General features: G+C 32.5%; 1 protein-coding gene across 1 annotated transcript; it reads right to left on the bottom strand.

The window, feature by feature from the left end:
• Nucleotides 1-643: 643 nt before the first annotated feature.
• HES2 (hairy and enhancer of split 2) lies at nt 644-15,053 on the bottom strand. The gene is made up of 4 exons (XM_051216832.1): nt 14,961-15,053; nt 14,718-14,921; nt 9,293-9,986; nt 644-1,865 (listed from the first exon to the last, which is right to left on the bottom strand). The coding sequence occupies exons 3-4, from the start codon at nt 9,767-9,769 to the stop codon at nt 879-881; spliced, it is 1,464 nt and encodes a 487-aa protein (XP_051065450.1). The 5' UTR covers nt 9,770-9,986; nt 14,718-14,921; nt 14,961-15,053; the 3' UTR covers nt 644-878.
• Nucleotides 15,054-16,712: the final 1,659 nt, after the last annotated feature.

The following is a 16,712-nucleotide window of genomic DNA, read 5'->3' as shown; positions in this document are numbered from 1 at the left end:
TAATCGGTAAAGTTAAACCACATCCAGTGCTAGGCAGTTACGCACTGGGTAATAGTCACGAGGTATCGTTTATTGATTGGAGTAAGCCACTGAATACCTAGACATCGATATTTCGACAAATCCTGTTACATTGATCCGCTGTGTAATAGAAAGTGCAGTAGGGTTACTACTCGCTTCTACTCTGAGCCATATCTGACAACATCTTAAGCCACTAAGTTGCACGACCATTACTACCTGAAAATCACAGTGCTACACTGTTATCTTTCTCAATGATTTTCCAGGTATAGTTAGTCCTTGCTATAAATTAGTTAGTATTTCAATCTACGAGTTTCGATAGTCATACAGCAGTTTATTATTAATTGAATGTGTTGTAGTTCATAACAATTGGTGTTTTAAACTGAGCTTTCATCTATATTTATTTGAATTCAAGGAGTAGATATGGATGTCATACGATCTTTATAAACTGTACAAAATAATTTAAAAGCGACTTTGTTTACACAGTAATAATATTCAATATTTCCTGAAATCAGTATTCTTTAAAAAATCAAGTATGAATGACATTCATTAATGTACTAATTAGCTACTATAAATATTTCACTCAATCTTTACGCACTACTTATGAAAAACCAAATACAGAAACAGATTACTTATATTAGTCGTTGTATTAATACACACATATATTTTAAAAGTAAATTTACACTACTCAAATAGTTTTCAGTAGCTCATGCAAAATAGGGTGATGTGTAATAAAATGTTGGCATTCTATGTATTAGCTATTTTAAACTAACAGTAGAAAAATTAGTAAATAAATGATTAATTACAAATAAATTGATGGCTTATAATCACGCTTCATAAATATAAATGAAACAGATTAAAATTCAAACATATGGTCTCCATAGTCTTTCAAGACTTGTCGTTTCTTTTGAACATAGTCTTTCATTACCAAAGGTGAAATCTGAACTATTATTATCATTACTATTGTTCTTTTCATGATTAGTAACACTACGAAATGATTGGTTACCAACACCGTAATTATTGTATGGGTGCGATTTTGAATAATTTTCATCTTTGATTGGCAATAGTTTATAATTTAAATGACTATTTAATATATCTGGATAAATTTTTGAGTGTGTATTCGGTTGAATCTGATGGTGACATGTTTGGTTGATTATTTTAGAATCTGAATAGTAGCAGTTGTTTTGACCAATGAAGCTATTAGCTTTATTCAATATGTTCAATGGTTGACGGACTGCATCTTGTTCAAATGTATAATCGTCATAATTACACGTCGGATAATAATGTAAATCTTTTGTTATTGGTGTATTCGTGTGGTTTTGCAGATTTCCAACACCAGTTATCAATTGATTTTCCTTATTCATATCATCTGTTGACGTAAATACAATTGGTTGATAACTTGTTGATTGGGAATAGTGAGATGACGGTATTGATTGATGTTGATGTTTATACGATGGCTGATATGATATTGTTGGATAAACACTTTTAGTATTCTGTTCAATATGATTAGAAATGGGATAATTATTGATTTTCGATGGACCATTATCATGATTCTTCATAAAATAATAATTATTTGTTAATTGATGATTTGATTGTGGAATTGATGGTATTAAACGATGTTGATAATAATTATTATGATTATCAGGATAAACTATAGATGCTAATGATGATTCAATTCCTGAAGAATAATTTAAATTTTGCAATGAATAAATTGATCTACAGTTGTCCTGATGTTGTTGTTGTGAATTAGACGATGTTGTTCTAAAACGATTTTGATGTAATTCTTTTTTAAGAAACGAAACAACCAGTTCTAAAATATCAGCTTTCTCTAATTTCCGATGATGACGTGGCTAAAATGTATAAATAGATAATTGATAAGTTAATTAGTAAACTGATATATATGCACATATTTATATCATAGATTGGTCTTTGCAAACTGACATTACTTGTGGTGTAGAGACATCTATCTACCAACCAGAAAGTGGATTTACTGTTCAGAAGTTCGTTATGTAGTAATCTGTGAGTATGCAATATTATGGTCTACGAAATTAGAAGATATGTATTAGCTGAGGAATTTTGATAATAAGTATCTTCGAAGCATTGGTCGTGTATATTGAGAACATCGAGTAATCATAAGGCACTAGGTAAATGCGGTTGATGAGATAGGGAATCGTTATCTTTTAAGGTGGACGAGACATGTGTTAAGTATGCTTAACCACCGCCTATTTGAACGGGAGATGTTTGTTATTTTGGGTGTAAATTGTAATAAAGCTAGAGGCGGTTAAACCCAAACGTGGCATCAGTTCATGAAGGGACTAACTGTTGGTAGATGCGGGATATCTGGTTGGGATGCATGAGCCAACGGCGATCAATGATTGAAAACGTTGTGATATGTCTCAAATTCATTTTTTAGCTTCCCCTAGATCTTCGGTTCCAGTATTTCTTAATGCATTCATTTTTATTCTGCCTTTCCGTAAGATACTCTTAATGTTTTATACTTTTTATCATCATTATAACTAAATTATTTAGATCTGTTTGGCTATTAATCTTGAAAATTTCATCTCATCGCTTTATTTTGGAATGGAATCCTAGGACAATAGGTGTAAGTAACTAAGTAAATATCACAGTCACAAACAGATATTACCAATAGGGTATTCGGATCACACTTGACCTCATGTAGAACTGAAAGACTGAAACATTAATCAGCCACTAATGATATAATGAAAACAAAATTAAATTATTTAATTCCGAGGAGAAACAATAAAAATAGTCAGAAATCACATTGAATTACGTAATTCTTTATCAACACCAGAAAATTACACAAATATATTCAATTTAGTGCGTACATTAACTTTTTCATGTGATCAAAACTTAAAACTCAAATGGATGCTTTCGATGATGTTTTTCATTCTTCAAGTCAGATGATGGATATGACGAGTTGAAAAGGTAAATCTATACTTGTAACTATGACTTTTGGTTCAACATTACTTAAGTTTTTAATTCAATTTATTGATTACTCTGTGTATTATTTGTTTTAATATCAGTGTGCTATTTTACTCATCAATAACACCAATTTATTTGAGTTTGATGTTTATTGAAGATACAATAATCTTTGTATTAAATTAATGTGAATTATGTTCATCATGTAATGCAACATGAAATTTTGTTGTGATTTCATATATGTGACTTTTCCCTAATTAATAGTCAGGTGGAGTGAATATCAACTCTGGAATACATGTACATTCAGCTGATAAGTCCCAAGTAAGACGAAACACGAGTTCTGCATTCCACTATTAGCTACTATCCATCCTTGTTTATAATGTTAGTGATCTAAGGCAATATCGAGGTAATCCTCACAGAATGCACATATGCCAATAAGAGACTAATCAATTGCAGTTCTAAACATCAATGGGAAGATTTAAACTAACGATACAAAATGAATTATGAGTATATTTTCGACTAGGGTCGTCGTTGTGTTTTCGGGGTGAATAAATCTTCACTTGTGCATGTTTTTCGTGTTCTTAATTCACGTCATTGGAATTGTAGTGGTTCCTCGTTTTTCAAGTACGCGGGTGTAACAATGGTTTAATCGTAGAGTTTTCACTAAGACTCTGGATAACATGTAGAATTAGATACTGATAATATTCTACAGAATGGCAATTAGACCACTTAACTCGGAGAACAGAATAATAAATCAACAGTTTTTCCTGGTCAGTAATCAGAATTAAGAGATCTAATCAGTTTTTAACTTCACTCCTACACAATAAAAATAATACCAACCTATATTCTAACTTTAATTATTAACCTCTGATTTACATGTTGTAACATGTAACATCAAAATGTATACTTAGAACATTGTGTACGTTTATTAATCAAACAAAATATTTTGATTGACTTTCATTGTTGCTATGGTTTCAACGTAAACTATTAATTTTTGTTAGAATACTCAATATCATTAAACAAAAGCTGTTCCGTTATAGTAGTATGGTGTTTAATGATTAAAAAAAATAAAATGATAAGATTTAAATTGTTTGAGGTGACGATATGTTTCTATGTAGGATGGGGGAAGAAATGTTAGCGGTCATCTTTTTCAAGTTATCAAAATTTATTCTTGTTTTGTACTGGGTCATTGATTTATGTATTTTAAACTGTTGTTTAAAGTGAAAAAATACACAAAGATATTAATGATAGGAAGATTATTACAAACTAGATAGGACTTTACACCTTTTTAGGACTCTTCTCGGCAGTGAGGATTTAAACCTTAAATGACTGTGACTTTGAAATAAATTTCTAAAAACTGAATGGCAAGTCGTAACCAGTGAAAATGATCATGTAGTCAATAAAATGATCATCACAAATGCCATTGGATAATGTCATAGTTTGTCATGAAGTACCTAAAGTTGGAGATACGAATGATTGGATGTAGATTTAGTCGTCTAAATTTAGTGAGAACTTAAGGTTTTAAGAAAAATCACTAGAAGAGTTCTAAATGTACACAACTGGAGAGTTCCCGTAATATTTTGGAACATTTGTCAAGTACTGTCTGATTTATACTGGTTTCATATGTCCTGAATTCAAATGGGTCGAGTTTATAATTAAACACTCAGTAAGCTAACTTGAATGAAGATTGTTATTAATTAACTTATCCTAATTATTCACATAATTTCATGGTATATTATAAAACTGAATTTTGTGCTTACCAGCTTGACTTGGTATTAACAACTACCTCACTATTGACATGGTTGAACTCCGCTGGTTAAAGCTTTTCACCAGAACTCTAGAAATTAGCGAGTACATAATTATTATTACTACACGGGGTTTGTGGAGATTGGTGAATTTCATTCGAAGTATAATGTCACAGTGATGAAAACAATGAAATTTATCAACCACCACCACCACAAACCCCTTTTTTAGTAATCATATCCTGCATGTATAATCTGTTTCAAAATCAATAAGTTTCCAACTTCTTTTGTAAACATCATTTTAATAAACGTTGTATCATTGGTATAATAACGTAAACCTGGATCGATATGCATATTCGTTTCAAGTCGTACATTACTTTCTACTGACAACATTATCCATTTAATACAATATTTGTTTCAATAATGCAATGAGAAGACGAAAATTGTTGGCTGAATTCTAATAACCACCATTCATTTGTCAATTTATGTAAAAATAGGTTTTTAAGTCAACAACTACTTTACAAGTTACTTCTGTTTGTATACCAATTAATAATGATATAATCTTTTTTCGTAAACTATTTTAATATCCAAATTATTATCAGAAAGGGGTTTTGTGGATATTATAGTAATTTAATAGTCGAGTTCATAAGGAGTCCCACACTAAGACGAAACAGCCGTTCAGTACTTCCAGCTTTTCCATGGTGGTCTAGCTTCAATTGACTCATGAACTCAATTATTATATTTTTTTATTATTTAGTTCTATTGATTGTTTAAATTAGTACAGTGCAATTTCATGAAATTTCCATTCACTCTCGTATAATGGATTATCTTTTTATATTGATTATAATGTTCATCATGATTCAAATAATTATAAAGCGGATAACTGTTTCAATACTCTTACAAGTATTATATTGTCAAATAGATAATTTAATAGTTAAGTTCATGAATCAATTGAAGCTAGATAACCATGGGAAATCTGGAAGCACTGGGAGGCCGTTTGATTCTATAGTGGGACTCCTCCTTGGCAGTGCACATCCACCACCTCGCCTCACTAGATTCAAACTCAGGACCTATCAGTCTCACCCGCGAAAGCTTAACCTCTAGACCACTGAGCCGACATACAACGGTGTTAATGTCTAACTTCAAGCAATCCTGGAAATTGCCCCACCTTCCACCATTGTCTTCAATGAGTTACTATGTCACAACAGATCTAGTTGAACTCTAATAGTCACGGTTTCTCATTAAAACTTCAGGAAATACCTCTTTGAGACAGTCACTAGTGTGCATATGATGATGATTATAGTCAGAGAGGGGTTTTGTGGATATTATAGTAATTTAATAGTTGAATTCATGAGTCAATTATTAAGGGAGAATAAATAAAGGAGGAAAAATAAACTAGGTATCAATTATTTTCCATTATTTATATATAAAAACACTTAATGGTCATTAATCAATGATCTATTTGAAGAGTATATATATAAGCAGAGGGGGGATTTAGGCTGTGCGTATGCGCTAGATAATTATTGATCCATTTAAAAATACAACACCTGTGTATGTGTATGAAATATTTAATTATTTTACTAAAGAAAATATAAATATGCATATAAAGAAAGAGAGGTGGGGGGAGAATTAGGCAGTGCGTATGTGTTAAAGAATTATTGATCCATGTATATATTACAGATGTTGTATTTTTAAATGTTTACATGGATCAATAATTATCGTATTTTATGGCTTAGATATAATAATGACTAGTTAAACTGTTTTCGATACACGTACACTTGAAAATAAACAGAATAATTAAATTAAAATTGTCACATACAGAAAAAAAAGGTAAACAAAACTGATAAATGTTAATTACTAAGCACAAAAATACAATAAATCATAAGTATTTCTCATATTTATCTTTTCTTTTATATGAATCACAATGAAAACAAGTAGATCCTCTTTTTTTCAAAGAAAAAAGAACAAAGAAGAAAAAGAAACAACATTTTTCTAAGTGAACTATCTGTTGATAAGTGAATATTAAGTTTAACTTTAATGTGGTAGATACTGTTTTCTTTTCTCTATTTGTCTTTCTCTTTTTTTTGTGTGGAAAAAAACATAACTAATTATACACGTGCAATATGTCCATTTATTCTGTTCTGTTTTTTTCTTAAAAAGTATTTGCGTATTTCTAATTTAACGTCTTTTGTTAGTGTTGCTTTCTTTTAATACTTAAACTATTAATATTGTGATATGATGAATGAGTGTTTCATTATCATTTTTTTTCTTTTAATATTTCATTGTAGTAACTCCGCTTGGAGCCCCTCTGAGGGCCACTACCGGTCCCAAATTCAGATGAAGGAGGAGGGTTGAGCATGGGGTTAGCAACCCCACCCCATAGTAAAGTAACTCGCCAAAAAACGCTAATCAGAAAAAAATTATACTGGTCGGCGGTCTATGCTCGATTGGGAGTAACAAGCGTAAATAAAGTAAAAGTGAGTTTCATTGCAGTTGCTCTGACGTAGGAAACACTCACTATGCGAAAATTTATCAATGTAACCCTATTTATGTATGATACCAAAGATATAAATATATCTTGTCACTATTCATATAAAGAAATATAGATTAGTGGATAAATTTAACATTGAATAAATATATTCAATGATGTGTAGAAATAAGTAGTTTTTAAATTTTCCTCTAAAAGAATTTATATATTCATTTTGTATACTATAGCTATAATATTTTTATAATAATTCATGGTGTAAACTGAATTTAACTTTTAAAAAAAAACTTTGGAATGTTGTACATCTGTTTCAGGTTAATTTAATAATGAATATTTATAGTTCATGGTATAAATTTTGAAGGTGTTATGTCTTCTGGAGTGGATGGTTTAACCAGGAAGCTCTCAAAGTCATTTAAGATAATGTCAATAATACATACTTGGATATTTATTTAATTTTAATACATAAACAATGGTACGAAGAAGCATTCAAACATATATTACTTTTACTTACTTACGCCTGTTACTCCTCGTGGAGGAGCATAGGTCGCTCACCAGCATTCTCCACCCAAGTAAGTAAATCTGAAATGATCCAAACCTATATGCACCGCACAAATTATTCGATGTGTATAAGGGCTGAAATACTGCCCGGACACCCAAATTGAAAAAGGTAGTTTCCTAAGGAAGCCTCTACCCAAGTCTTTCATTTAATGGTCTAATCCAAAAGGTAGTGGAGCAATGTTAGTAGATTCGTCCTCATGGTAACTAGAAACGAACAGCAGGTTCACATGCCATTTGTTCTCTCAGGATCCTGAAGCGCATATGCACTAGTGGTTTGGAAGTAGGGCTTATCAACTCCCCTAAGTGGATCCTCCATACCCACAAGCCCGGTTTAAGCACCGGACATTTTTCTTTCGTTTTCTCATTTTCGTAAGCATTACCCTACTCAAGATCAAGTTAAATATAATCAAATTACAAGATGGGTGTGTTGACTTCATTGATCCACAATTTTAATTTCAGTCGACTTTCTAAAGTGAAAATCACTCAATACCATAGGGAATTATTTTATCTGGTTAAATTACATTTAGACGGATTAGTGAAAAAATGCTTAGTTACCCAGTGAGCATCTAACTATTATACTGAGAATTTCCATTATTGATTAAACACTTTTATTCCACATTAAGTTAGGAAAAACGCCATTTAATTTAACGATTCAAGCTTGAGGAAGACAATAAAGTCAGTGGTAGTTTGAATTCATTTTAAGGAATCTAATTTGAAGAATATTTAAAAAGTAGCTTGGATGAATATAGATTATTTAATCGCAGACAACATGGGACTTATTAAGTATACGTGTCAATTGAATGAGCCAAATCTTTGACTAGAATAATATGAAATGAGAATCAGTGGGGAATTTAATATAAACTCTGATGACAAGCTAAACACGAGAAATAAAGTACATGAAAAGGAACAAACAAAAATGAAGTTTCAGAACACTAAACTCAAAAGTTTGAGGAACATAGTGAATGACTGTTACTATAAAACTGAGATTGAATTTTTGATCGGATCACCCATTGTCTCTAGCTATAAATCACGACTGTCGAGTTGAACCAAGCCCATAATTCTGTAATTACCGGCAGTGTTCAAACCGTCGGTTAATAGTATCAATTGATCTACTGTTCTTGCGAATTTATTTAATCCTTTACTGTAACAAATAAAGTTCAAGCTTAGGATGGGTGTTGGTCTAGAATTCACAGCACATCCACTTGCTACCTCTGTTGATGAATGTTAATGACATAGTACCTTATGCCGATATTGCATATTTCTGTGAGTCAGGTTCTAGTTCCATTTCAGTTATCGAGTGTTTTAGCTAACTGTTATGCCAAATATTATCATTGATCAAGAAAACATGATTATTCAAATAACTTTCTTCAGAGTTGGAAATTATCTTTAAATTAATTAAGAGTTAAGTATGAAGACGATTATTTAAATTTCAATATCTGATATCATTAAAAGTGAACATATTATAGCTAATAAATAGTTGATTTAATAAAGATAAATTAAAAATAGTAGTAGTACTACTACTAACAGAAATAAGTAATAGATCAGAACTTACATTTTTATGCAATAATTTCAAAATAAGTGTCCTCAAATTATCTAATAACGCGTTGATACGATCACGTCGTTTTCGTTCTGTCATTTGTTTAGCCATTCGACGATCATGTTTTGTTGTAGCCAAACATTTTCTATTCGTTTCACTATATGAAGTCAATTGACTACTGGACAGTGGCAATTGTTTCTGTGGTGAAAATGATGACATGGGTGGTGGTGATGATGATGATGTTATCGCCATTGTTGTAGTTGACAAAGATAATGAACATAAAGATCCTGATGTGGTTACTACTGTTTGTGTATTTTTTAGCAATTCTCTTCGTCGTTCTGTCTCAAATATCAGTTCATTTTTTAATTCTTCTACTTCTTCATAGCTAATTTCTTGCTCTTCATTTGAATCAATTAATGAAAATGATATTTCATTCAAATCTGATTCTGATGTATTTGAACTATAATTTATATGTGACATGATTTCGGGCATAAAAAGTTAATGCATTAATGGTAAATTATTTTCAAATGTTCTGTTGAGTATAATTTTAAGGTGTATAAAAATATGATTTTATGGGGAAGATTTTGATTGGTTCATATTTCCCATTTCATGATTGGTCGATATTTGTAAATAAACTATTGTGTCATTTGATGCTGTTTAGAACGACTCAAAATTGTCTAGTCTTCCTGTGCAATGGACAGTTCAAAAGCTAATTTTGATAATAATAATAATAATAATAATAATAATAATAATAATAAGAAGAAGAAGAAGAAGAAGAAGAAGAATGTTTTACATTCACTTGGTGTTGTTTTACTTGTATCTTCCCATTGTTACTTAGGTCTGCAATTGATCAGTTTCATGTTGGCACATGTGCATCCTGTGCGAATCACCTCGATATAGCCTTGAGTCACAATCTTTTTGAGAAAAATGGATAGTGGGTAGCAGTGGAATCCAGGATGCGCGTTTTGTCCCATTTGGAGCTCGCTGGCTGGAAGCGAACGGTAGTGGGTTCGAATCTCGGATTGAACATCAACTCTGGGATGCAGGTGCATCCAGCTGACCAGTCCCAAATAGGACGAAACGCGCGTCCTGGATTCCACTGCTGGCCACTTTCCATCTTTGCTTAATAAGGTTTTACAGTTTAATCTATTCAGAATTATCGCGAACGGAAGCTTTAGATATTGCTTATTAGAATCCAGCCTTGTGTTTTGAACTTCAAGTGTACATAGTGAGATCTGAAGATTTCTGAGTTTGGTTTGAAGAGTTGGTATAAGAGTTTTACACTAAGATCAAGCAGTTGCCTCAATCTCTCCGGTATTAGATCGTTCTTGAGATGATATCAATTAGTGACGAAAATTGTATCAAAATGAGAAAATATCTAAGGTGTTTTATGAAAAAGCCTCATGATATGCTAGTATAAGAGAAGTTTGAAAGATTATGAGTGACCCACCAGCACACTGATATCAGCTCAATTAATATAGATGATGAATGTACCTAAAAGTTAGAGATTACTTAGTTTGACCTCATATATGAACTATAGTGTGTACTTTTAGTAACTGGGATATCTTGGTTACTAATTGTTTTTTTCAGGTTAAACAAATATCTTTAAATGTTATCACCAACCTTATATTATCATTATTATTGTATGTGTACTGGTCACTTAAGGTCATAGTACTTTAACTATACACATTAACTTAATGATAATTAATGTATTTAATCACGCATACATACTTGTGTATTTTCAATGATTTATTGTTTAAAATTGGCTTTTTAATTTTGGTGGGAAATAGATTGACATAAGTTTGAATCAGTATGTTGGATGTGTTTGTGTGTAACTTCGTATATGAGAAAATGAACCAGTCCAAGCCTAACAAATGTAGGATAAGTTGACCTTAATTTCAGTGACATTGAACAATATTGATCACAAAATGAATTATTACAGATGGTAACAGTAAAAGATAGTGATAACTTGTTTCGTTCATCCTTTCGATAGAACATGTATGTTACTGACAATTTATAGTTTACATCACGGACTGACATTAGTTAGCCAACTATTGAGAAACAGGGGACAATGAGCGTTTATTTCGCTTTAGTATGACTCTTTACATCTGTACGCATCTACTACTCTGCTGAGGATCGAACTCAGTGGTGAATTATTGGTATAAAGGTTAAGGTTTCACTAGGAGACTTGAAGATATCGGGTTACATCTCTAGCCGGGTTGCAGATATGCATTCCTGAGAAGTACCAGATTATAACGAAAGGGCTTCCAGTCTTACCTAACTTTTAATCGTTCTTTAGTTAATGTCAGTCCGTGATGTAGATTATGAAAATTCAACAATTTCCGTTAACCCTTATACTGATGTTTTACAGATTTATTAATAATTCCTGACTGAATGAAATTAGAACCTTGCAAAAAATAAACCAAATTATTCGTTTCTTAGATTCGAATACAAGTTGTGAGGTGTGTTTAAATCAACTGAAAAATTTCTTATTGAGATTTAAAATGACATATCTTAACTCCACCTGGAGGTAAAAGAACATTGCTAAGGAAATGGCAACCAGAAAATATCATTTGAACCGTTTAAACTCTGCCCTGAGAGTTGAAGAGTCTCTATTTGAAAGAGTCGTATCGCTTCATGATGAAAGCCGAGATTTTTTGGAAGTCATGAAGGCGATTACCCTTCTGATAGTCTGAGTAATAACTGAAGCAGGTACATAGAGTGTTCACACAATGTTGAAGATAAGTAAAACCACTCGAATGGCTGCAGAAATGAGAATATACAGCCTGACGTTGCTTGAAATTAGTGAAATCCGCCGGACAAAACAGACTAGCTTCAGCAGGCATGCTCATGTATTACGGCCATGAAAATTCCTCGCACGCACAAGTAGTTGCATTGGTGCTCTCCAAAGCATCATGAAAAGCACTTCTAGGATAGGAATCTCATGGCTCCAGGATCACCATGGTATCATGTAGAACAAAATAGGAACAGATTACAATGAATATCACCCAGTGCCTAAGTTTATCATAGAGAACTGTCTAAGAAAAGACCTTACCATCCTGATGATGGACCTGAACGCCAAATTCAGAATAAACAACACTGAGTCTGGAGGTTTGGCGTTTGCACCTGAGATTGATAGTCCTAGGTTCGACTCTCATGTGCATAGTTACGGATACACGCTGCTGAGGAGTCCTATACTAGTACGAGCTAGAAAACCTCGTGATTCATGAAAATGTCAATAGGAATTTATACTTATTTAAACAGGACAATGAGAATATGATTCATTATTTTCTAAAATCCTCTTGAAAATTTCTAAAGAAATCTGATTTTTCTACGTATTTTCTGTGTATTTTTTGAACTTTTTCAAGAAATTATCGACGGTTCTCCACATAATGTTGATTTGTGGTCATACTTTTTTTGTCTAGTTTTGAGTGGTCTTGGAGGTGTTTACTATGTTGAACCCAAAATACTAACAATTCAAGTTGATTCGCCATGTAACACGATTATTATCTCATTTATCCTGCAATAATCACTACCCGATAAATATTTTCAATGGCTTTCTCTGTTATGTCATAGTTACCAGTTCGGAGTAAACATTAAATAAATAAGTAATAAATATTTTTTCTCATATTCGTTTCCAAAAAACACCTACTCCTCATTCAACCACTCCAAGATAAACCTTATGATCACAACTATAACAAAAACCTGTATGTGTGCAAGTACGCTTGCTTGCGAGCGTTACTTTGTGTGTCTACATTTAATACAAATACCGACACACATCACTCACAGTCAACTTCTAAAGATAAGTCACATACACAGAAAACAATGATTCACTGATATGCTTAAGCAGAATATCACGTACTGGACAAAATTCTCTTAAAAATATATATTCTTAGTATATTTCAAAAAATGTTAATGTTGCCTAGCCGTTATGTTGTTATCATAATCAAATTGAATAACTGTTAATGGTAGATTTCATTGCAAATTAAACATAAATTGAAAAGTTACTACAGTGATAAGTTCTTTGAAGTATTTGAAATTTTTCTAAATAGGAGATAAATTTACACAGCTTTTTAAAATGAAAGTCTATGACTAAAAATAATTAAGTATGAATTTAGAATACTAAAGTTTTGCTGTATGGGTTTATGGAGATGGTTGAATTTTTATGGTTTGCATTGAAGGAATGGTCTTAGTTATAGGATCATTAAAAATCAGAAAGGACTGGTCAATTGTTTAGTCCTTGCGTGGCACATCATAGTGGCAGTGCTTATACACTACCCCACTGAGGATCGAATTCAGGTCTCTCGGTGGACCCCATAACCTTTAGACCGTTGAGCCAGCACCCAATGATGTACATCCCTACCTTCAATCAATTCTCGACAACTACCTGATATGCTTCTAGTTTATCTATTCAATGCTTCCTCGTTTCCAGCATTTATCTAATTAAGATTATCACAGCTGGAATCACGAGTCGGTCTAAGCTAGACTACCATCGGAAACCTGGAGGCACTAGACAGACGTTTCGTCCTAGTATGGGTGTCCTCAGCAGCACACATTCACGGCCTGCACGCGGATCTCGAACCTCAGGTAATGGATGAAGAGTCGCGCAAGATCATGGATCGATCGAAGTGAGGCATTAACACCGTTGGATGCCGACTCATTGGTCTAGAGGTCAAGCGTTCGCACGCCAGACCAAATGTCATGTATTAGAGTCCCGCGTGCTTGGTGGTGGATGTGTACTGCTGAGGAGTTCAATACTAGGACAAAACGGCCATCAAACTGTGCTGTCTAGTTTTCAATAGTGCTCTAGCTTAGATCGACTCGCGATTTCAGCTGTGAAAGTACTACAATCTCCACAAATCTCCATACTGATAATTAAGATTAGTCCATGAAGCAAACTATCAAATCTCTGAATTCATCTGATCTATACATATTACTATCAGACCGAATAGCATGGTAAAAAACAATCGTATTTACTCTCAGTCTGACCTAATATATACACAAGTCTTGGAATAAAAAGTAGCAGGTCGGGTATGTACCATATTCTCTCCATATTGAAATAGTTTCAACATTATTATCAGATGGGTTTTATGGATATTATAATAATTTCAATGGTTAAGATCATGAGTCAGTTGAAGTTAGACCACCATGGAAAACCTGGAAGCACTGGACGGCCGTTTCGTCCTAGTATGGGTGTCCTCAGCAGTGCGCATCCACGATCCCGCACCCCGCGGGGTTCGAACATAGGACCTACTGGTTTCGCGCGCGAGCACTTAACCATCAGACCACTGAGCCGGCACCCAACGGTGTTAATGTCTGACTTCAACCAATCCAATTACTATTATTAACAATCGATAATTATTACAATCCATAAAGAATCACACAAAGTTAAAAATGTAACTCATGAGATCACGACTTCTCAATCTAAACAGTAACTTACTCTCCATGAAACCGAGTTCTATTCTTGATGACATTATGGAGTGATAGTTAAGGAAGAATTCTAAATAAGACGAAAGAAATCTGCATTTGATCCTGGTTTCCCAACGATTGCCTTGTTGATATCGTACTCTTTCCACGGTAAACTAATCACTTTAAACTATCCAAATAAATGATTAAACTTTCATAGTTTTTAACAAAAAAATATCTACTTAATTGTATTGTCAAAGTTTGTGCATAAACTTACATTATATGTATAACTTAATGTATAAATGATGTTTTAATTTGATTTAGTTCAACATGTCAAAAAGACAAGATCAGGTGAATTATTTTGAAACAGTCAACAAACGCACACATCATATATTAATATTATATCCACTATTTATGTTAATCGCCCACTCATCATCCCCCCTTACTCTAAATAAATAAATAATTCATTTTCGTTTATTTGAATTGAATATATACAAACGCCAACGCTTTCTACCCCTTTCAATATTTCATTTTTTTTCTAAATACACAATAAAAGATCAGTATGGATGGTTATGTTGACGTGGTAAAGGTTCAGAGTTGTGTTGTTGTTTTGTTTTGTTTTTCTTTACAACAAAGTGGACAGATCAAAGAAAAAGATGGGTTGTTGAGATAAACCTTTTTTTATTGAAAATTTTATTTATTTATTTACGTATTTAATGTTTTAAGAAAAATACAATCAGTGGATAAATAAAATAAACAAATCTGTTAATTCACCACTTAAACATGAACACACTTTTACACCAGTTCTGTAAAATTATTGACAATCGAAACTGTGAATAATAATAATAATAATAATAATAACAGTAGTAAGATTAATTCAATATTCAATTTTGTGTAGATATCTACTTGTTCTACTGTATAATACATGAAATGGACTACCTAACTGATTGCATTGGGCAAATGACATTGACAATGACAAGAGAAATGCACAGACATATACACACATTATTACACGCTTACATACAGATACGTGTTTTGTGTGAGTATCATTAATGTAATGAATCAATGAGTATGTATGTATTTATGTCGATATGTAAGCGTCTGTTTGTATTTCAATGAAAGAGGAAAATGAATGAGGTCAGTATAGGTTAAAGCACATTATTGAATAAATGGCAGGTTATAGATTGTATATATTGAGATATCATCACAACTAATGGTAATACATTATCTTGACTGGTCAAGGTCGTATGTATCATTTGTACTTTGGATTAATCAAATCTTTCCATATCGTTTAATATGCGCAATAATTCTATTTTTTCTATGAATTAGATTTGACATGAATAATAAGTTAGGCTATGCGTTGTTTCTCACATGTTATATGTTATTGAGTATTACGGATATCTTTATTTATCAACTGTTAACATCATTTTGCCGTCACAAATCAATTTACGTAATATTTGTGTTTGTTACATAGCTTTTACCCCAGTTTGACGTAATTGTTGTTGTCACTACGTGAGTGAATGTTAAATCAACTTTAATGCAGTTATTTCTATCAATCTGTACTCAAGAAAGTGAAATGAACTATTTATGAAGTCAGATGTTCTAAACAAAAATGGGCTCTAAAATCCTTTAACATTTGATTTATCACCCTAAATGGTGTCGATGAATATGGATGTCTAGTAGTTGTTTAGTGAATACAAGTTGAGACAATTCTGCGTTAAGCTATTTTTGAACATTGTGTAAATTTCTAGTATACAACCATAAACATTTTTAACCATTTTAAGTATCATCATTTTTGACGGAACCGACATATTAATATGTAACTTATCTGAGGATGAAAACCATCTGAGTAATAATTGACGTTGATAGTCTTTTCCTCCCACCTTCTGAACACATACAGCCTTGTGAAGGAGCATTCTCCATCGATCTCTGTCCTAGGCAATCCTTTCCAGTTGCTATTCATCCTTTTGATGTCTGCTTCCAATTATCAGAGTAGTGTATTCTTTGGTCTTTCTTCTTTCTGTTTACT

The sequence above is a fragment of the Schistosoma haematobium genome, chromosome 6 (genome assembly GCF_000699445.3).
Source record: "Schistosoma haematobium chromosome 6, whole genome shotgun sequence".
Lineage (NCBI taxonomy): Eukaryota > Metazoa > Platyhelminthes > Trematoda > Strigeidida > Schistosomatidae > Schistosoma > Schistosoma haematobium.
The sequence above is the reverse complement of the archived record's forward strand: the minus strand, read 5'-3'. Positions and strand labels throughout refer to the sequence as shown.

Coding starts and splice junctions, on each gene's coding strand:
- HES2 (XM_051216832.1), bottom strand. CDS start 9,769: ATGCCCGAAATCATGTCACATATAAATTATAGTTCAAATACATCAGAA. Junction 1,866..9,292: donor TGAAATTATTGCATAAAAAT/GTAAGTTCTGAT, acceptor TATACATTTTAG/CCACGTCATCATCGGAAATT.